At 47.9% G+C, this 18,602-nt stretch overlaps 8 protein-coding genes across 8 annotated transcripts; 3 read left to right on the top strand and 5 right to left on the bottom strand.

Annotated features, from left to right (window-relative positions):
* Window positions 1–167: 167 nt before the first annotated feature.
* BJ212DRAFT_1353644 (uncharacterized protein) lies at window positions 168–1,016 on the bottom strand (the record flags this gene model as incomplete). Its single annotated transcript, XM_041335599.1, is given in 8 exon segments — window positions 168–289; window positions 300–301; window positions 337–454; window positions 504–563; window positions 637–641; window positions 653–655; window positions 669–743; window positions 796–1,016. Coding segments are annotated over 8 exon segments (596 nt in total), but the record flags the coding sequence as incomplete, so codon positions are not given.
* A 282-nt stretch (window positions 1,017–1,298) lies between these two features.
* Window positions 1,299–2,208, bottom strand: BJ212DRAFT_1271091 (kinase-like domain-containing protein; the record flags this gene model as incomplete). Its single annotated transcript, XM_041330933.1, has 5 exons — window positions 1,299–1,496; window positions 1,544–1,762; window positions 1,814–1,860; window positions 1,936–1,966; window positions 2,026–2,208. Coding segments are annotated over 5 exons (678 nt in total), but the record flags the coding sequence as incomplete, so codon positions are not given.
* Window positions 2,209–3,607: 1,399 nt separating this feature from the next.
* On the top strand, window positions 3,608–5,462 carry BJ212DRAFT_1353659 (pheromone A receptor-domain-containing protein). Its single transcript, XM_041335600.1, has 4 exons — window positions 3,608–3,905; window positions 3,962–4,141; window positions 4,190–4,327; window positions 4,389–5,462. Exons 1-4 carry the CDS (start codon window positions 3,704–3,706, stop codon window positions 5,300–5,302), a joined length of 1,434 nt encoding a protein of 477 aa, XP_041193412.1. The 5' UTR covers window positions 3,608–3,703; the 3' UTR covers window positions 5,303–5,462.
* A 199-nt stretch (window positions 5,463–5,661) lies between these two features.
* BJ212DRAFT_178649 (uncharacterized protein) lies at window positions 5,662–6,937 on the bottom strand. Its single transcript, XM_041342571.1, has 4 exons — window positions 6,588–6,937; window positions 6,293–6,538; window positions 6,166–6,240; window positions 5,662–6,115 (listed from the first exon to the last, which is right to left on the bottom strand). Exons 1-4 carry the CDS (start codon window positions 6,871–6,873, stop codon window positions 6,021–6,023), a joined length of 702 nt encoding a protein of 233 aa, XP_041193413.1. The 5' UTR covers window positions 6,874–6,937; the 3' UTR covers window positions 5,662–6,020.
* A 52-nt stretch (window positions 6,938–6,989) lies between these two features.
* BJ212DRAFT_1353665 (uncharacterized protein) lies at window positions 6,990–8,496 on the bottom strand. Its single transcript, XM_041335601.1, has 3 exons — window positions 7,856–8,496; window positions 7,695–7,802; window positions 6,990–7,640 (listed from the first exon to the last, which is right to left on the bottom strand). The coding sequence occupies exons 1-3, from the start codon at window positions 8,123–8,125 to the stop codon at window positions 7,101–7,103; spliced, it is 918 nt and encodes a 305-aa protein (XP_041193414.1). The 5' UTR covers window positions 8,126–8,496; the 3' UTR covers window positions 6,990–7,100.
* Window positions 8,497–10,110: 1,614 nt separating this feature from the next.
* On the bottom strand, window positions 10,111–12,910 carry BJ212DRAFT_1299577 (common central domain of tyrosinase-domain-containing protein; the record flags this gene model as incomplete). The annotated part of the gene is made up of 15 exons (XM_041332884.1): window positions 10,111–10,146; window positions 10,199–10,533; window positions 10,602–10,922; window positions 10,971–11,106; window positions 11,157–11,239; window positions 11,372–11,396; window positions 11,447–11,461; window positions 11,599–11,701; window positions 11,755–11,838; window positions 11,896–11,993; window positions 12,048–12,225; window positions 12,278–12,381; window positions 12,432–12,486; window positions 12,536–12,545; window positions 12,601–12,910. 15 exons carry the CDS (start codon window positions 12,908–12,910, stop codon window positions 10,111–10,113), a joined length of 1,893 nt encoding a protein of 630 aa, XP_041193415.1.
* Window positions 12,911–15,190: 2,280 nt separating this feature from the next.
* On the top strand, window positions 15,191–15,535 carry BJ212DRAFT_1228845 (uncharacterized protein; the record flags this gene model as incomplete). The annotated part of the gene is made up of 1 exon (XM_041329473.1): window positions 15,191–15,535. A coding segment is annotated over one exon (345 nt), but the record flags the coding sequence as incomplete, so codon positions are not given.
* A 1,129-nt stretch (window positions 15,536–16,664) lies between these two features.
* Window positions 16,665–18,384, top strand: BJ212DRAFT_1446890 (uncharacterized protein; the record flags this gene model as incomplete). The annotated part of the gene is made up of 5 exons (XM_041338314.1): window positions 16,665–16,849; window positions 16,903–17,061; window positions 17,123–17,346; window positions 17,408–17,834; window positions 17,883–18,384. The coding sequence occupies 5 exons, from the start codon at window positions 16,665–16,667 to the stop codon at window positions 18,382–18,384; spliced, it is 1,497 nt and encodes a 498-aa protein (XP_041193417.1).
* Between the last annotated feature and the right edge of the window lie 218 nt (window positions 18,385–18,602).

Here is an 18,602-nt window from a genome sequence, read left to right on the forward strand (position 1 = left end):
GACCTCTATAGACAAAGGGAGATAGTCGTTCCTACATGTGACTTCTTTTGCACATATGGTTACCTTCTGTCTAGACATAGTTCGCAGTATATATATATTACCACACAAAGTCTCCAAACATACAACTATATACAGTAATAAGTTTACCAGGCTGTAGCTTGAAACCACATATCAGTCTTAGGACGGGGGAGAATCCCTTGAGTACCAATATCAGATAGCAATAAATCGGGTTCACCGCGCTCGCGTCTCCAGCGATTACAGACATTCAAGGTTGGCTTATCGACGAGGTAACTAGAGAAGAATAAGCATACAATATGGGCAGCTTGCAAGGCGCACCTGTATTTCCGTAACCACCACTCGGCAAGTTCCCAGTTATGGTGAGAAAGAACATCATCTTCATAGACTTTGATCGCCTTCGAGTAATCAAAAAAACAATCCGCTAACGAAAATTGCCCTGGAAAATATCAGAATATCACCAAGCTCGAAAATGGCTATGCAACTACCTCGAAGAAGGATGATACGGTCTCGGAGTTCAGGATATATAATACGGTCAATAACACTTTCTGCAAAGGACTCAAATAGAAGGCAAAACAAATATACCATGATTAACCGTGCTTGAGGATATCTAGTGAGCATGTGACCATCAAACTTGGGAGACCCGCGCTCACCTCTGCACCAGAGTTGGTCGTAATGAAGCCGGAAGAATATAAGCACTATTTCTCATGAAATTGTCGAGGTGATATATAAAGGGGGCACTTAGATATGAGACACGACAGGAATGAATGGAAAACTAACCTGATTAATTTCATAGCCTCGACCTTTCTGGGTTCTCGAAATTCTGCCATATCGTGATCGTCAGGCTCTTCAGTAGACAGCTTTTGAGGTAGAGCCCGGTGCAGAAAAGGGACAGTCGTATTCGTTTTATTCGTGGAGTAAGACATTGCCCCTAATCGTTGCTCGACGTTCATGTTCATTTGGGGCACATAAGGTTGAAAATCAGGGGAGGCATAATGACTAGACGTCGTAGCGGCCATGGAGACAAGTGAATTCCCTGACTCCATGAGGTCCGAAAACAGAATGTCCCGAGGAGAGCGTCCTTGCGGGGGTAAATCAATATCCTGCATCACCGAAAGTCCTACGACAATATAAGAAAGCAAGCAAGAGTATTTTACGATAGGAGTCTTACGAGCATCAGTATCCCCTCGAAGATGATCATCACAGGCTATACCCGGGTGTCGCTCGTCGCTGGAGATCCATAACGTCGGGCTCTGGGGGCTCGTGCTCAGGTGCAAAGCGCTATCAACAAATTGAACTGCTTCCTTGGCAGGAGGCCGATCAGTAAATGGCATAGACCAGCAGCGGGTCATAAAATTCCATTGCTGGTCTGTGACGTAATCATCATGTGGACGGGGATGGATTCTCCCCTCAATAACCACTTGATACGTGATCTGGAAGTCACGGGTCAAGTGACACCAGGGCACATTTCCCGTCAAAACCTGCAGGACATCTCAGTGAGCCGCACTAGCAAGAGGGAATGACTTACTTGAAGCATAATGTTACCAAAGGAATACATGTCGCTTTGAGTGGTGGCTACAGAAGCTGGTTCTTCCCCGGAAAGAAGTTCAGGAGCTGCCCATCTCACTGCTCCTGGACGACAAGTCATGTTCGCGAGGTATGTCATGCCGGTCGACTGTTTAAAAGTTCCGGAAAGGCCAAAATCTGCAAGATATGCCTTTCTATCACCATCGATGAGGACGTTGGTCTTGCAACTGGTCATTAGTATGCAAGGGACAGAACATATAATGGAACTTACACCAGTGAGGTCTCCATGAACGACAGGGTTTAAGTCCGTATATCCGTCTTCTGTCAAGCTGAATGTATGAACTGACACAAAAAATTATTCATTTTCCTTTGGACATGCACGTTTTCACACACGATAGTTGAGGCCAGCAGCAATATCACGAAGCTTGTGCACGAAACAATGAAGTCGGTTGTGCAAACTGGGAACGTATTTGAATTGCTCACCAAAAGCAGACGATCATGCAGCTCGAGGGCCTTATTCAGGTCGAGAAACGACGTCAGAGTGCCGTTTGTCATCCACGGAGCAACCAAAGCTACTGAGGAACCAAAGTCCGAAGTAGTACCCATGAATTTCAGAATATTAGAATGCCGCAGCCTCTTCCAAATTCCAAGCTCTCTCCGAAACATCTAAAAAAGTTTGATGAGAATCTGACCGTTCCCTCAGATAGAACATCACCTGAGCACTAAAAAATTGTGGTCGAATCGCTTTGACGGCGACCTGCGGGCGAGTGATGAGCCGGTGAGCGTAGAAGAACTGTGACATCCGCACGAACCTCTGCATCGCCCTCTGGCCCGTGGTATATGCACTTGTAGATATTTCCATATGTGCCGCCGGAAAGAGGGTCCGGGCTGCATCGGGTGATAAGACTAGTTAAGTCTGGGATGAGGATTGAAGTGATCAGCTGAGTGGAGGGAGCGACATTAGAAGTGGTAAGTGGGAATGGTTCGGCAGTACCAGTAAATCTTCGCTGATCTGCTGCCAAATGACGGTCAACTCTAGTGTCTGTTCCCAAACTTGAATTTTTAGGGACTCTGCGAAGCTTCTGGTTCAATGGTTTCCTTCCTCGTATGATATATGGATGTTGACGATGTTGCGCTGTCGAATGGGAACGATGCTGTGCGCCAAAGTTGGTCATATTGGAAGAAACCGCGCCCGGAGGGAAAGCACGACCAGAGTCTGGTTGCGTGTCCATCTCCTGCTGCATGGCTAAAACGGCCGTTGTATTCTGCGAGCGGTGAATGTGTTATCGATGGGAAGGGTGGTGCATGAGGCCTTGAAAGTGGAGAATGGTGACTGTTTGAGATCAAATCCCAAAGTGGGTTGGGTTGATTAGGCAATGTCACTGCAGTGGGGTCACACCTAACCGGTAACCCGACATACAAATCACGTCTGAATATTAGGTGTGGTCTGCTTTGCGTCTGGATATTAGGGGGAACGATGCCGCTTTGCTTTTGAATGATAGGTAAGATTAATGTAAGGTTACAATATTCACGTCAACATCTTCTATAGTTTGACCAGAACCTCATCACGCATAACGTTTCCCCTTGCTGCCTCTCCCAGCCATCTCTAACTGTCAAACGGTCATGTCATTCTCTGCAACGATAAGTTCCCTGCCTCAAATCTTCAAGCCAACTTCTCGGATAGGTTCTGGAGGACCAGTCGAGATACGTGCGTCATTGATGAACGGCAAAAGGGAGCGAGCCTGGGCACTTTGACACCTGTGGTTGGGCAGTTGTTTTCCTGTGGGTAAGCACCATACTTCTCGGTTTTCATTCGAGATACTCATTCATAGCGCATATAGCAGCTCCGTTGGGATGACATTGAAGCCTTGAACAAACATCGGGTGCTGGAAGGAGGAAGAGGGAAGGGCATTCGTTACCTAGGATGGCCTGCTATAGGAACTCGCCTGGGACTAACCCCGGCCCGTTGTCCACAGTAAAGATTGCCGCGGAGCTGATAAGTCATTGTCTATTATGGCGTAAGCAAACAACGTGGCAGTATTGTTACTTTATGCATTGTCCACTAGTTTTCCTTTGTCTTTAAAGATTATAACCAAAGGGCCTTTCGCAATGGAATCTTGCACCCCCCTGCCTATCATCGTCTTCAAAGATTCTGATTTGAATGCAATATCCGTCACTTCCCGCAGGTGCCTTCCTTGCCGCTGCTCTGGTCCTTGTTCCTTTGCCTTGGCATTGGCGGGCTCGTAACATCGGGACTCTTTCCATCATATCATGGTTGTTTGTTGTGAATATCATTTATGGCATCAATGCTATTGTATGGAACGCAAACGTCAACAACCCCGCTCCAGTTTGGTGCGATATCAGTGAGCTGCAAAACTCACTGCTCACGATGAGCCAACAAATTGACACATCTATTTAGCTACCAAGCTCATTATCGGTGCAAATACCGCACTGCCATTGGCGACTATGTCTGTGTGCAAACACCTTGAACTCGTGTCGTCAAATCGTCAAGTACGCTTCGATCACGTTGATAAACGGCGCCGCATTATCTTCGACACAGCAATATGCTTTGGAGTCCCTTTAATCTTTATGGCTTTGCGTAAGCTTCTTGGCAGTATTTTTTGCACGATTAGACTCACAACCACAGACTATATTGTGCAAGGTCACCGATATGACATCGTTGAGAACTTTGGCTGCCAACCTACAACATACTTTTCCATCGCAGGCATCATAATCGTTTGGTTGCCGCCCCTGGTTTTTGCAACGGCCACACTTATATACGCAGGTCGGTGGTTTTGGCAACGCATTGGTGTATACATCGTCGTTGATAGTCATCCACCGTCTAGCTCTCGCGCTGTATCATTTTGTTTGCCGACGCATGAATTTTTCCGCTCATTTACAGAATGCCAACTCAGCCCTTACAACGCATCGTTATCTTCGCCTTATGGCAATGGCCGTCACGGAAATTGTGTGGGGGACTGCGTTGACAGCCTTCAACCTCTACAACAACGCTGATTCGGGCTTGCGACCTTGGATCAGCTGGCAGAACGTTCACTCCGATTGGCTCCGCATTGACCTCTTTGCGTTCATCGAACTCCCGCCTTCGTTCATTAAAAGCATGTTCTTGTTGTGGTGGGCGATGCCCGCCAGTGCATACATATTCTTTTTGTTCTTTGGCTTTAGCGACGAGGCGAGGAGGGAGTACGGCAAGATCATCAAAGCTTTCCGAAAACATGTCCTGAGACAGTCGATCAAGGATGTTAGCTTTCATGGATCAAATCTGCCAAGTGCCAGGCAGGTTCTCGTTGTGCTCAGAATCCCATTTGCTGACATTTGCTTCAGACATCGTGGTCCAAAAATTACACCTCCCCCCTCGGTGCCCCTCGCTGACGACAAGAAGTTGTTCAACGAGAGATCCTCGTCACGCTCTACCCCAATTCCGTTCAGACCCCCCAAGAAGCTCAATCACGTCACTTTCCCGAATGCATCTGATATTCTTCTCACCAAGTACGCTCCCGACATGGAAGCGGGCCTTTCAAACGATTCTCACTCAGACCAAATGTCCGACTCTCTTATACCCTGGGAGCACTCATCCCATCAGCCATCTCAGCGGCCATCACTATCATACGATTGCCCTCATCCACGTGCCCTCACTACATCAATCGTTGTTGGGGCTGGTCCCAAGCCTTCACATCCTCATGTCAGGCCTTGGAGCCCACCAACTGTGTTGCCTTTTCGCAGTGATAGATCAGCGTCATGAGCGCTATGGCACTGACGTTATAGATCAACCAGAGCCCCCTGATCACCAGGGGATGTTCTTGCTTGTGCCCTCGTATAAACCTTTCGTCACGTTCCTTGACATCATGGCAAGTTCCCCACAGTATTCAATCTAGGAATATTTCGCATTCATGTATATATCTCATACTTGCGTTACATAATCAACATATCACTATCTTTATCATACTACTGCAAATCACCACGATCCTTTGTACTCCTGGATGTTTAACATTATAACCCTCATGTCACGCACGCTCGCTGCTAACATCACAATGAATATTCATATTTCCTTCCATTTTTACTTGGTTGCACGATGTCTTCGGTGAGCAGAACGTTGAAGGCCTACGATTGGTGTACATTCGCCGCGGATCTTCAAGAACACGAGACGAATAATTTGAGAGGGGGCGCCAACCCACAACCGCCTGACAGCAACGCTCACGGAGGGAACAGACTTGTTGATTTGTCTAATCAGCAGAAGTCAAGTAAGACCTCCCGCGTGGCTAATAAACCACAAGGATACATGGCACCGCCAGCATGGTGAGAACTATCACCTCTTCGTGGACCCTGCATAATATTTGTCTGAGAGCAGTAGAGAAGGATAGCGATGTTCCCTTGTTGTGATAGTCAGGTCGCAGTAAAAAAGGCACCTTGAGGCACATTCTCCAAAGTAACGTGTTTCGGAGACTCGGAGTGTAAGATCATCAACCAAGTAACTCATCAAGGAAATCTTCCATCTCCACTTTGGGCGCCTTCGGTGCATCGGTGGGAAGGGCTGGCGCCTCAGAGTAATTATCATCTAGCCGGAGTGTCAAACAACTTCAGTGCGATGTGACGAGAAGACTCTACCCTGTTTTCTATCACGTGCAAAAGGAGGTTTTGCTTTAAGCTTCTCCGACTTTGCACGAAATCGCATCTTCAGATCTATCGGCCGTAATCAATCTTCTATACGCCGGCTATCATAAGTTGAAGTCACCTCGGCTTGCATCTGCAACAGCCTTTTCACGACTCATTTCCTCAAGTTCTGCATCCCACTCAATGACCTGTACACGTCCCTTCTGAGACGTCGGAGGTGGGACACGATGAGACGAAATATGTGCGAGTTCATGGTCGACATCATCATCATCGACTCGAGGCACAGTAACCACAGTTGGCAGATCCGATAACCGCTGTCTCGCAAGAAACGACGAAAGGTCTACTTCCGGCTCACGAATCTCCTCTCCTACACTGTATCAAACACAAACTCAACACATCATCCACTCATCACTCACCATCAGAATCCAACTCAGGCTCAGGCTCCGCATAACGATCGGCGTTAGATCCAAGGTGTCGTTGTGCATACTTCTGTTGAAGTTCTTTCGCCTCTTCAGAATCAGGGTCGAGATCGACTGCTTCTTCGCCTTCTAGCACGAGGCGCTGGTGGAATTCTGCTGGACGGCCACCTCGACCACGGCCTCGTGCACGGAGGTACTTTCCTAGACCGCCACGGGACTTTCCACGACTTCTCCCGCGAGCACGCGATGGTTCGGAGGTTGAAGGAGGACTTGATTCTGACATGTTACACGGCCAAACTGATATGGGCGGTCATCGATATCATGTAGGTACACGGTGGTACCTAAATAGAAATCTATGTATCGAAAAAGGAAGGCAGCACCTTGTGATATCAATAGGTCCAAACAAACAACTAGCGACTGACACACCGCAAGTTATTAGATATCGATTTAACGGTACATTGCAATAGTGCTAAGCGTTACATAGTAAACTACCTTGAGTAATGACGGTTGTTACTCTTCATCCAGGAGGACGCCACTGAAGAAACAATAGATGCCCAAAATATAAATGCACATGTAAATGGTAAGTCCAAAGCATAACGAAAGCAGCATGTCAGTGACATCACTCGCAATCTGCTGATGCCAATTGAGAGCCACTAGTGTGGGCTCTGAAACGAAAAGGAGCGGGGGCGTCATGGAAATGATTGGAGGTTCCTTAACTGGCCGCTCAGTGATCTCCCGGCTGGGCCAGCGTAGCGTCATCGGATGGTCGTAGACGACCTTCCTCCAACCTTCAATGTCTTGTCGTGATTTTCTCTCTGCTTGCTTAGCCAAGCAGGAGCGTAAATGCTCTTGCGGATCCATCTTCGTGCAGCCAAATTCAGTGAGCTCCCAAGGAGAGCGGGATTTTTCAATTTCTATCTGCTTGAGATGTTCGCGCTCGAGAAGATCCTCCATGTCCTTGAAAAAGCCAGGGTAGGAAGTAAGGCAGTCTTCATATACGGAGACGTCGTCATCGTCATCCGAAAGAAACTCTTTGAAAGGGTCGGTGTTCTGGAAACAGTGACGTCAGCTGGTGTGAGAACCGATATTGAAGAGTACACATACATTTGCAACAAGACAGGAACGCAATGCCCCCTTTGGAGTGGGGGACTTGTGAGGCTTGATTCGACGCCTGGTGGGAAAATACGTTGGCGACTCATCGAAACGGACCAGCTGCGCAGAACGAATTAGCATACTATCGGTTATAATCCAAGAGTAATGATCACTTTCGGACTAGTTAGTTTGTCCTCGACCGGAGACCCGACAAGGGTCTCGGACGAAGGTGAGGCAAGATCTTCGGCGAGATGTGTTTCGCCATTGCGGAAAGATTTGTTCTTTCGTAAGGGGCGAAGCAATCGTTTCCACGAAAGCGCAGACGATCTTGAGGACCGCAATACTAGTGCCATGCAGCGCCATGGAGTCGTATTTTTAACCGCCGGAATAGTAATTCTAAGCACACGTCGGGAGGATGCCTTCGGGGATGTGGGGGACGTCATGGTGATACCAAAAACTCCAAGATAAACTCGGTTTCTGGAAAGTGAGATGGCCGGAAGGGGAATGTGGATCAGTGATCAAGTAGAGGCGACAAGAGCGACGATGAGGATTGTGTAATAAATAAAAACTGTCTGCAGGGGATGCAGATACAGATGACGATAGATACGAGGCAGGGTAAGAAAGTAGAAGTGGGGAAGATGCGAAAACGCACACATACTGTTCGCTCTCCATTTATCCTGCGGTCTCCACCCACAGCTGTGGATCACATTTCTGTGGACACAATTCTTCTGCATTGTGTACAGATTTAAGACTCCGGCTGAGAGTGTAAGCATCGTTTAGGACACCAAGTGTGATGTTGTGGACGCACAAGCGAATCACATCGGGGATTGCCTGAAGCACGTTTTTGATGGAGACAAAGCAAGGGGCGCCTTCCGACTTCCGAGTGGCACTAGAGTGCTTGTCGAGATGCTGCAATACAGACTTTCTGTTGGCGACAGTTGCAACTGAACAACTTGACAGTGAGTACATACGGTTCGGTGAGTCTGGACTGTGCATATTTTGGCGGCATCGATGTCGTAGTACGCTCGATTCCCGCTTTGATAGAAGGAATGGCTGTCTTCCTTTTATATGGTTTTGCAACCCAAGTAAACCTCCCATGTACACGGAGATGTACAACATTGAAGAGGGACGAGACGCATCCACTCAACCAAAGATGTTGACCCGCTTGATTTGGGGTATGATCCACCCCTCAATAACATTTTCATAGGACACGTGACAGAATTTGCACCCTGGGCATGAGGTGAGCGGTGTGACAAACCATCACAAACAGATCCAAGAGAGAATTTCTTACGCTTTCCTCCTCCCTCCCTATAGATCTTTCTCATCTTCCACCTATCCATCTCTTCCCCGCTCTCTCTTCCTCTACCTCTCTATCCTGATAAACCTTTTCTTATCCGAGTATAGCGACCTTCTTGAAAGCATGTCAGTCCATGTCCTCGACGAAGGTTTCAGTTTCCCAGTGCCAATCGCTAGTTCTACATCTCCACCGCTGTCCACCTGTTTCTATATCATGTGAAGAGCGGACAGTCATGATCCTACTAACTTAGAGCTCGTTCGGTGTCCGAGTTGCGTCGTTTCCCCTATGCCTACCCGCCTCCCTCTTTCACCTTTCATCCTATTCCTTTTCCCCTCTTCATCTTGCTCCTCCCATCAGTCTTCTTCCCCCATCCTTCCCTCAAAATCCTCCTCTTCCCTATCCAAGTCTGGCGATACAAGTGCAGTGGAGGAGGCAATAAGTTGGTTCGCCTCGTTTTCCCTCGATTAAGGGTAAACACAAAGGCTTTATAGCAGCCTTCTTGTTTCCATTCGTGTTGTATTGCCTGCCGTAAAACTCGCAAGTTTTGCTCATACTTTGGATCGACTCTCGCTTAGCGGATCATCATGATCGCATTGCGGCTACCCTTGGCCGGACATTTGAGGCTTCCCTCATGTTACCTTATCTCTTTCGTTAGAGAGCAAGGTAACCAGAAGATCATGCATTGAAGATTCAGTATGCACTTGCGCATTTCTGTTCGCTTTATGGGAATTCAACCTAGTACTTACTCTCAACGGCGATGGCCTTCGATTCTAAATTGCAAGTTTCTGAACAACCAAGCTATCAACCGACCCGCTGCACGAACTAGTGACAAGCCGACGACGCGTGGCTCCGCTGGTCTCGCTACCCCCTACGTTAAGTAGAGTTGGAGTGCTTTTAGCTATCTCTTTGATCTCCCTCGTACACTTTCTTCTACATGTGTCGGAATTTGACATCGCCGCCCAAGACCAAATGAAGGGAAGGCTTCCAAGAAGTAATGACGGCATTTCACACTACATATCGTACAGGGATAAAAACACTTCGACCACTACATATTGTACAGAGATCAAACACTTCGACATTGTTCTGAATTTGGCCAATCAAATATACATTGATTCATCCAAGCACGTTGGATCACTCCGAATCCTTGTGAGTCGCTCGCCATCCACCCTGTCGAAAAGGATATTCAGTCAATTGCCAAAATAAAGAATAATACGCTTACGTTGAAGATACTGGCATGGTGCTGCCAGCCACATAGGTAGACAGGACGATCCTTGTCCTCTACGTGCTCAGCAACAGCAGCCGACACCAGAGAAATTTCCACGGGAGTGACTCTACGAGAAGTGGCATGGTGTTGTGGTACCTGGATCGTCCCCAGACCTCCCTCGGCTCCGGCAAGCTCTGAGCCAGTAGCATCCACAAGCTTTCCAACGAACTCCCCCTTGATGTGAGCGAGGGTCTGGTCGAACGAAACCCCTGAATCTGCGCCTCCATTTGATTTGATGATACTGTCAATCAACTCGGGAGGAATGGGGATCATCCCGCGAACTACGGATCCTGCCTCACGACGCACAGCACATGCTTACAGGGAGAATTGTCTGGCCTTGCGAAGACTGTGATGGTACCTACGAGCTGTGGACTCGAATGAGCATTCCCTTTATGGTGGAGCTGGAATGAGTAGGAGCGGTTGTACGCATGCTCCACAAGTTTCACATGCACAACAAATGTGCGGTAATGAGGGATAACGGTATGATCACTTGGCACTGCAGGGTCTTCCTTGTTTGGGACGGGTAAGTGCTTCCAAGCGTGCGAAGCCACCTTTTTCGCCTTGGTTTGCGGATCAAAACCGTAGTAGGCTTGCACCCTTTTGCGCGCCAAGGCACGCTCTTGGGATGATGTGGCAGCTTGATCGACCTTAATTCCTTCAAACTCGGGAAATGAATAATCTATTCAAAGTAAACTTATGTCATCCAATAGATGAGATTGTTACGTACACTTGGGGTAGCTTTGTTCATCCAAGAATCGGGCCTGAGAAGAGGTCCAGTAGTCTCCTTGTTCCGTTCGGAATGGTTGGAGTGGCCCGTCTGGAAGAAGTTGCTCGTTGTAAACTTGTGCGTACGTGCCACGTGCCTAAGAGACAACTATTGAGCATCTATGCGAGAACATCGTCCAACTCATACCTGTGTCCAGGGATATTGTTCCCCGTCGTGTTCATATCCGCTTCCCATCCAATATTCAGTATAGCACCACTCCCACAGAGCCACTTGGGGGATTCAATAACAAGACAACACCCTTGAACGAAATCATACACACATAGTCCTGTCCACATTCGAATGGTGAACTAAAGGAAACCACGTCAGTCATCCATACGGGTAATTTGCACCTGTTCACGTACGGAAAAAGATAGGATCGAAACCAGCCTATATGAAGATGAGCACCAAAATCATTGCAGAGGGTCAGAATTGCTCACGTAGTCTGGGTAACTCTGCAAATTTTGTTAATATGGATCAACGAACAACACTCGCACGCCAGTATTTACAACTAACCATTTGTCCATTCCCACCCTAACTCATCGCTGGAGTAAGCATGCGTCAAAGCTGGAACAAACGTACTTCCACCCACAAGCAAATTATGAACAGTGTCGTGCACGCCTTCAAGCGACCCACTGTTGACGAAGTCCATCTCTCTCTTCGATTCTGCGGTATGATTCGAAAAGTCGTCCCAGCTTTTAGCATATTTGTCAATACATATATAATACTAGTAGAAACTAAGACGTACGTTATCGCAGAGTTTTGGTCATCATTGAACGTAAAGAGCTGAGCAACTCTGCGTCTCAGATCCTTTGCCTCGGCTTTAAACGTCCTTGCAAAATGCAAAATCAGCGCCAGCCTCGCGCAGCATGTCTCCATAGATACTCACTTTTGCAACAAGTCTATATGGCTGCCTTCAGGGTTCGGAGTGCTATAAGCGTAGCGGTATGTCCTCTGCCACCTGGAGAAATACGCCACTTGTCCTGTCTTCAGACCACATTTGAACAAGTTCAGTGATCTGGAAAGGGAAATGTGACGTACTGTGTCATCCTTCTCGTCGGTAAAGTCGGATGGAATTCCGCCGACAAACGAGAAAAATGAGAGCGGGTTGTCGACGGTTTGTTTTTTACCTCCAGCAGCCATGATTTCGACTTTATCTTCGTACAGGACAGGAGGAAGGCCATTCTCGGGTACATCTTTATCGGCCCAGTCCCAGTATCTGCGTGTAATGTAAACGTCTGTATCAGTGTCGGGAATGACTTAGCGCGCACGGAAAACGTAGTTCCTTGGCAGCCTTGATCCACACTCCATTTTCACCTGGGTTATTAGTTTCAATGTCATGGGCCAATTGTTCAGCAACGTTTCCGATCGATTGCTGTGACACAATTGAACAGCGCGTCAAGCATGATCATCTGTTGAACATACCTCAATAAGCATAACATATGGGCGGTGCCAGGTAGGGAAAACAACGGCGCCATGGCTAAAGAAAGGTTTCAAACGGACAGAGCGAGAGGGTGTACATAACTTACTTACAATAACCTGTCACACAATATTGTCAGACTGTGGGCAACAACTGTGGAACAGACGGCCATACCTCCGAATCTGGAAGGAACAGGGTTGATATCTTTCTTGTCAGTTGCACTATAGTCAGCTGAGGTGTCCTTGTTGCGATCTCCAGCCCATTCAACGTAGGGTTTACCGTGAATTGACGCAATTTCCGTGAAGGTAGCTGCTGGCTCGATGTCGGGGGTATCGGAACGCTGCTGGATGGCACTGAAAGCAAGGATGAACAATGCAAATTGGTAAGGCTGATCCTTCTGCAGTGTCTGGATGGGCAAGCGATGAAATATGCCTCCAGTGCCCTTGCGGCCGATCACGGGATAGTGGTATTCAACAGAGCTCATTGTCAGAGTAGGTTAGAGAGCGGTAAGAGACTGGGGATCAGCTACATTTATATGCATTCAACAAGCGCGCAAGGGGAGCCCCCTTGCGCAGTAAAGTTGATGCGGAGACTTGCGTAGGCGTATACCTGTACATGCATTCCATAAATAATGCCAAGTCGATGAAGTATTTGATGGAGAGTGGAATGGAACATGCCGGTCGTCGGCGCAGCGCCCATCGAATCGAGTTTGAATACCACCATGATATCCCGCATATAGATTGGATCAGTGATCCAATCTATATGAAGGACCAATGGATGTCGAGGCTAACAAACCTCCGACCCAATGAAACGGAGAAACAACCGTGATTGTCTCCTACTAGGGCAGTCTGCATAGTGTAGACCAAAAGCGACATCTGCATGACATCAAGGCAATGATGTGATAACCTTAATTTTCACTTTTGTCCTTGATCTCGGCTATAACACTAGAAGGGCATCAAACATCGTGGCGAACGCTGCTCCCCAATAGCCACCTATCGAAGCTATCATGCCGGAGATGTCTCATCCATGGAAGTTGGTCATGTGTCGAATAGTATTAATGGTGGTGTTTGCCAGGGCTTAGAACGCTGCTGGAATTCAGAAAACACCGTCTTCCGACGGCGTAACTTTGCTTGTAATGCAATCGTCTAAGTAACATGACAGGAACTTGAAAAAAAAAACAGTGAACTCCAAAAGGAGTCAATGATAGAGGCGGACTTACCTTCAGGCCTTTACCCTGCAATTTTTTCAACCAACTGGGAGCTTGAGAATGGAATAGGCAATGATAAGTGCCATTTGACGTCAGATTTGGAGGTGCTGCAACGTTACATTTATTTACAGTCCTAGCGTCTCGTCGTCACAAGAATCTGCCAACAATTTAAGAGGCCGGACAGCTCCGGAGTCCGAACCGTTGGTCACGGCCAGGTTCCAACAAGCTTCTTCGGGAAACGGACATGCCATGCAATACTACCCTTGTACTAAAGTAAAGTCATACTGCTCCTTGTCGATTAAAGTGCGTCAGTACACCCCGCCTGAAGAACATCGAACAAGTACGATGATGTAGCACTAGCTGGGGAGGTAAGGTTCCGCATATATGATATAACTTTGAAAACCTCACCAAGATAGCTCACCAGCCATAGTAAGTGAAATGACGCCGTAGCAGATCGCGACGGCATATGAATGATACTCGAGCCGGTTTCTGGTACCCCGTTATCAGTCGGATCTAAAAGTCTCTTGGCCACGAATGGGACTAGGCTCGTGACCAGCTTCCTGGCGTCAGAAACCACAACATCTCAACGCACATAGGCAGGATGGTTACGAGTCTAGGACCGAGCAACTTTCTTGAACGGGAATGTGAAGCATAAACCCCCGGGCCAATCAACTCAACCTACAACTCAGGTTGTTCATTAGTACCCGTCACTTGTCCAGAATACCCGCCATCTTCATCTAACTCTCAAGTCAAGTTTCATTGCCCTCCACTGTACCAAACACCACTCGTCCGTCACTAGCACTTTTGCTTCCCTAGTCCTTCTCCGCTAAAACCCATCCTCCCTCCCCCCAACTCATCCTACATTACGCCACCGACAACACCGGACACGCCGTCACGGAGTTATTCAATGTCGATGTTTCCGGCCTCAACCATATCTCCCAGGCCCGTAGGTATGGAGGATTGTACTGCTCGTGTCTTATCTGCGTCATCATCATCACTAGGTATTCTGAAGCACGAACTGCCGGTACCACCGCCATCCTCTGCCAGCATCCGTGAGCTCGCTTTCCAGACAACAGTGAGCATTCCCCTCACAACTGCAGGACACACTACGACAAGCACCTCGGATGAACTCAGCGGAGTCGAGGACCGATCTAATAGTACTCTCGCGGATAATATGGATAAGATCATGCTACCCATCGTCAACGTACTTGAGCACATCCTCAAACTAAAGCGTGCTCTTGAATCTGGCTGTGTCCAACTGCAGCTTTCACATTCACTCCTCTCCACGCAGCTCACTCCTCTCAAACAAAGGCAGATCGCTATGGGAATGAGCCATGCCTGGAGGATATCTACATATGTTCTTACACACTGACATTTTCGGTTCTGATCAGATCTAGACAGTAGATGAAGAAGCACGTGCCTCCTTCCTTTATGGTGATTGGACAAGGTAAACTGGGTGCAGGGAAAGGCAAGGCGCTCTTGGCTGTGGGCAGCAAGCCCGAGCTTGTCCATAAACTTGTCCTTGCAATGGTCAATTGTACCACTATTTCCGGCGATGCAGCCACACGAGCAGGTGCACTTGAAGCTTTGCAAGAGAACACCTGGGTGTACCTGGCGTATCATGGCAAGCAGGACCCTGCGCAGCCTTACAGTTCACATTTCGTCATGAGAGACGAATATTTGGCGCTGCTCGGTATCATGGAGGAAGACATTCTGCATGGGGAGTTTCCGTTCTTATCCACTTGTCATACCCCCATTGGCGACGAGGAGACATCCAACGAAGTCATTCACCTCGCAGCTGGTCTCCAGTTTTCAGGGTTCAAGAGCGTTGTTGGCACGCTGTGGGAGGTCGACGAGACTGTCGCAAAACACGTCGTCGAAGCTTTCTACAAATATACAAGGAGGGCGGTGTCATGGACTGCACGAAGGCGGCCTGAGCACTCAACTGTGTTGCACATGCCGTGAAGACGAAAGCGCTGCTCAAGTAAAGGGTTGTTTTCATCCATATCGGTATGTAATTCTACGTCGTATTATTGTTGTCTGGTATGTATTCACAAGTTGTTGATCTACAATCCTCACATCTTGCATATTAGCAACCGTGAATATATTATAGGGAGTGATAGTACTTGTTCATGCACGTGGGCTAATAGTAGCATGACTTACGTATCTTTTAGATTTCCTACATTTCTCGCAGCCAGTTGTCGTTTTGGAGCACCTCTCTGGGTAATGCAGGCTGGCAGCACTCGTCCTCATGTAGGCCCACTAGCAGATTCGGGAGAAACACTGGACGTCAGCCACTTTCCTGGAGTAAATCAGTCATCTATGTGGGTTTCGCTCGGTATTGGACTCTGCATATGTTTAAGTGATACTCTCAGCAGTGATTGAATAGCATAATCCTGCCCACTATCATCTATTTTTCTTCCAACAATCAAACAAAAGTGGGTGTATCACGCAACACCTGAGGAGGTCATGTATTTCCAGGCTCTCAATCGATAATACGACATACTTACCGTCCTAGATTAAGAGCTACCAGGCCTTGGAATGTCAGGTTAGCTTCACTACTATGCATGTTGCTCCCACCGTAAAAGAGGATCTCTTAGGTATGTCCTCGTTCTCTGTCTCTTCGTACAATCTATCGCTTTCAACACTAACTAATTAAGTATCGTGTTCATCCACACTCGCCTTCAATTTGCGACCTTCTTATATCGAGGACGATCTTTAGCATAGGTGTGGATATAAATCACATGCGTGGGTCGACGTGCTGGTGGAGCTCGTACTGCTAAGGAATCTCCGGGGTATGCGGGATGTTGCATTTTCTAGGAACTTTAAAACACGTAACTGCAGGCTATAAACGCAAGTGTCAGTCGCTTCTCTCGTTTACTTGATATAGATATGTCCATAATACCTCAATGTTCCTGGCCCCTGAGTAAGATGCAGCCGCGGGACTCACGGTCCTCAGATTCTTTACATAAATCCGCAGGATTGTTCACACTGCGTCCTTATCGTCGATCAGTCAACTCCCAGCAACACAATGAACGCAAAGGTTTACGATGAGAAAGCAGAAAAACTCTTCCCAGCCCCATCCCTTCCACCAACCGCACTCTGTCCACAGAGGTGGCCAGGATGCAGCCTCGAATCATCGATCGCGATGCGGCACGTACTGATCGATAACCACACCCGATATCACATCTTCTTTAACAACACCAAGTTTCACAAGTAAGTGATAGGAAAAACTACACTAAACGATGATTTATGACATATCTGCCTAGCCACATTACTCATCGAGCACTTGCGATATACGCGTTAGGAGGCAGCGGCACCGTGATTGAAGCATTATACAAACAGGACAGCAAGTCTCAGAGAGCTGCCTTTGTATCGCCCCATCCCATCACAGCGCAGAATTTTGTTGACCATCTCGGTGATGAAAAGTGAGCAAATGCTTGCCCCACATGGCCTAACCTTGATGTTTCTAATATTCGGAATCGACAGCTACTACGAAGCTTATACCACTTTCTTTGCCAAGGCCATCGAAGAGAAAGGCACCTCCGCGACTTTGGATGAATTCATCTTTTCCGAAAAGTATAATTTCCGGCCTGGAAGAGTTGCGGAAAGCCAGCCGGAAATGCTGTACCGATTCGTAGATGGGGTCATGCATTCATTGATTCATTGTGGATATGGCGTCGAGTTTGGCTTAAAAGGCATGCTTGCTGAGGGTAAGTCACACATTGGTGCAAAGGAGAAGAGACACCACTTACATCCCGTGAACTGGGTTAGGGCTTTCGTTGGCGGCGATGCATGATATTCATGCCCCGGGTTTCCTTCCACCATCAATGTTTGTCGCCCAGCCTAGTGATGGCACCGGCGCTATGATGAACAGTTTTGCGTCGTTGGTACTCGATAGCCAGTCCCCTGCGACGCCTCTCAAGGCACCAAGCGGACAAGACACCCACGCTTTCTCAATTCTTGCTCGAGTTCTCAAAGACCCCAGCCTTGCGCCGAAAGGTCCATTCCGTTTCAATAAGCAATATCCTGACACACTTGTGGCTCACGGTGACAGAATCCGCGAGTACGTTCAGGAATGGACGATTGATCTCTCCAAACCAGGAGAGATCGAACGCAAGATGGAAGAGTGTATTTGGACCTCCTCGGTAATATATGCTCTCGGAGGATGGAAAAACGGTTTCACTGCCGATTTCTTCCTGTGAGCATCGATTACGATTCAGAAATGCTCGATACTTACAGATCCTAGGATGCATATGGTCACTTCAAGTATCTTCCTCCCTTCACTCATCGCATACTTGTCTCCTCGAACGCAAGCTCTACTTCTCCGCGCATACCTCTCAGGCGTTGTTGCGTGGTTCGTGGCATGCGGTTGCCCTCCCCTGAATTTCAAGTCCTTCTTTGAGTCGACACCCACGGTGCCGAACCCTCCCAACAGCCCCGCTGTCCCACCAGTGGAAGGTATCCCAGCACAGGACGCGCAGGCACCCAACCCCTTCCTTCCTCTCATTCAATCATCCATAATGCATCCTAATGACCATCACACCAAGATCCAACGGGCTTTCGCACACTTCTCCACCATCTACGGGGCCCGGCCGAAAGGATACTTTGCCGGAACTGAACTAGATGGGGCAGAGGAACTTGACGGCTCATTGTTCGTACGAGCAGCCATTTTGACCGCAGATTACTTGGGATGGGTGAGGGAAGGGGAAGAGATGAGAATGTGGAGTTTGAAAGGGTTCTGTGAGTAAGCGATGAGGGAGATTGGAGCAGTGGCTGTTAATTCGAAACAAGGATGGGGTATACTAGCTCAAGATAAATCTCATTGACATTCCTTCAGGTGTAATGTCTGAGGAATACGGAACAGAAGGAATCAGTGATGTATTACAATCTGCAGAATTGTGTTAGAGAAGACGTAAAGGGTATCCGGTGGTAAAGTAAACAGCTGAAGTCCAGAATCTGAAACAGT

Source organism: Suillus subaureus, assembly GCF_016647635.1.
Source record: "Suillus subaureus strain MN1 chromosome Unknown BJ212scaffold_15, whole genome shotgun sequence".
Classification (NCBI taxonomy): Eukaryota; Fungi; Basidiomycota; class Agaricomycetes; order Boletales; family Suillaceae; genus Suillus; species Suillus subaureus.

Bases quoted from the DNA above. Each gene is read 5' to 3' on its own strand.
- BJ212DRAFT_1353659 (XM_041335600.1), top strand. From the start codon at position 3,704: ATGCAATATCCGTCACTTCCCGCAGGTGCCTTCCTTGCCGCTGCTCTG. The intron at 4,142-4,189 runs GTAAGCTTCTTG...TCACAACCACAG, and splicing joins TTTAATCTTTATGGCTTTGC to ACTATATTGTGCAAGGTCAC. The intron at 4,328-4,388 runs GTCGGTGGTTTT...TCCACCGTCTAG, and splicing joins GGCCACACTTATATACGCAG to CTCTCGCGCTGTATCATTTT.
- BJ212DRAFT_178649 (XM_041342571.1), bottom strand. From the start codon at position 6,873: ATGTCAGAATCAAGTCCTCCTTCAACCTCCGAACCATCGCGTGCTCGC. The intron at 6,241-6,292 runs GTGACTTCAACT...TACGGCCGATAG, and splicing joins TGTTGCAGATGCAAGCCGAG to ATCTGAAGATGCGATTTCGT. The intron at 6,116-6,165 runs GTAGAGTCTTCT...CACTCCGGCTAG, and splicing joins TGCACGTGATAGAAAACAGG to ATGATAATTACTCTGAGGCG.
- BJ212DRAFT_1353665 (XM_041335601.1), bottom strand. From the start codon at position 8,125: ATGACGTCCCCCACATCCCCGAAGGCATCCTCCCGACGTGTGCTTAGA. The intron at 7,803-7,855 runs GTGATCATTACT...CGTTCTGCGCAG, and splicing joins ACAAACTAACTAGTCCGAAA to CTGGTCCGTTTCGATGAGTC. The intron at 7,641-7,694 runs GTATGTGTACTC...CACTGTTTCCAG, and splicing joins GTTCCTGTCTTGTTGCAAAT to AACACCGACCCTTTCAAAGA.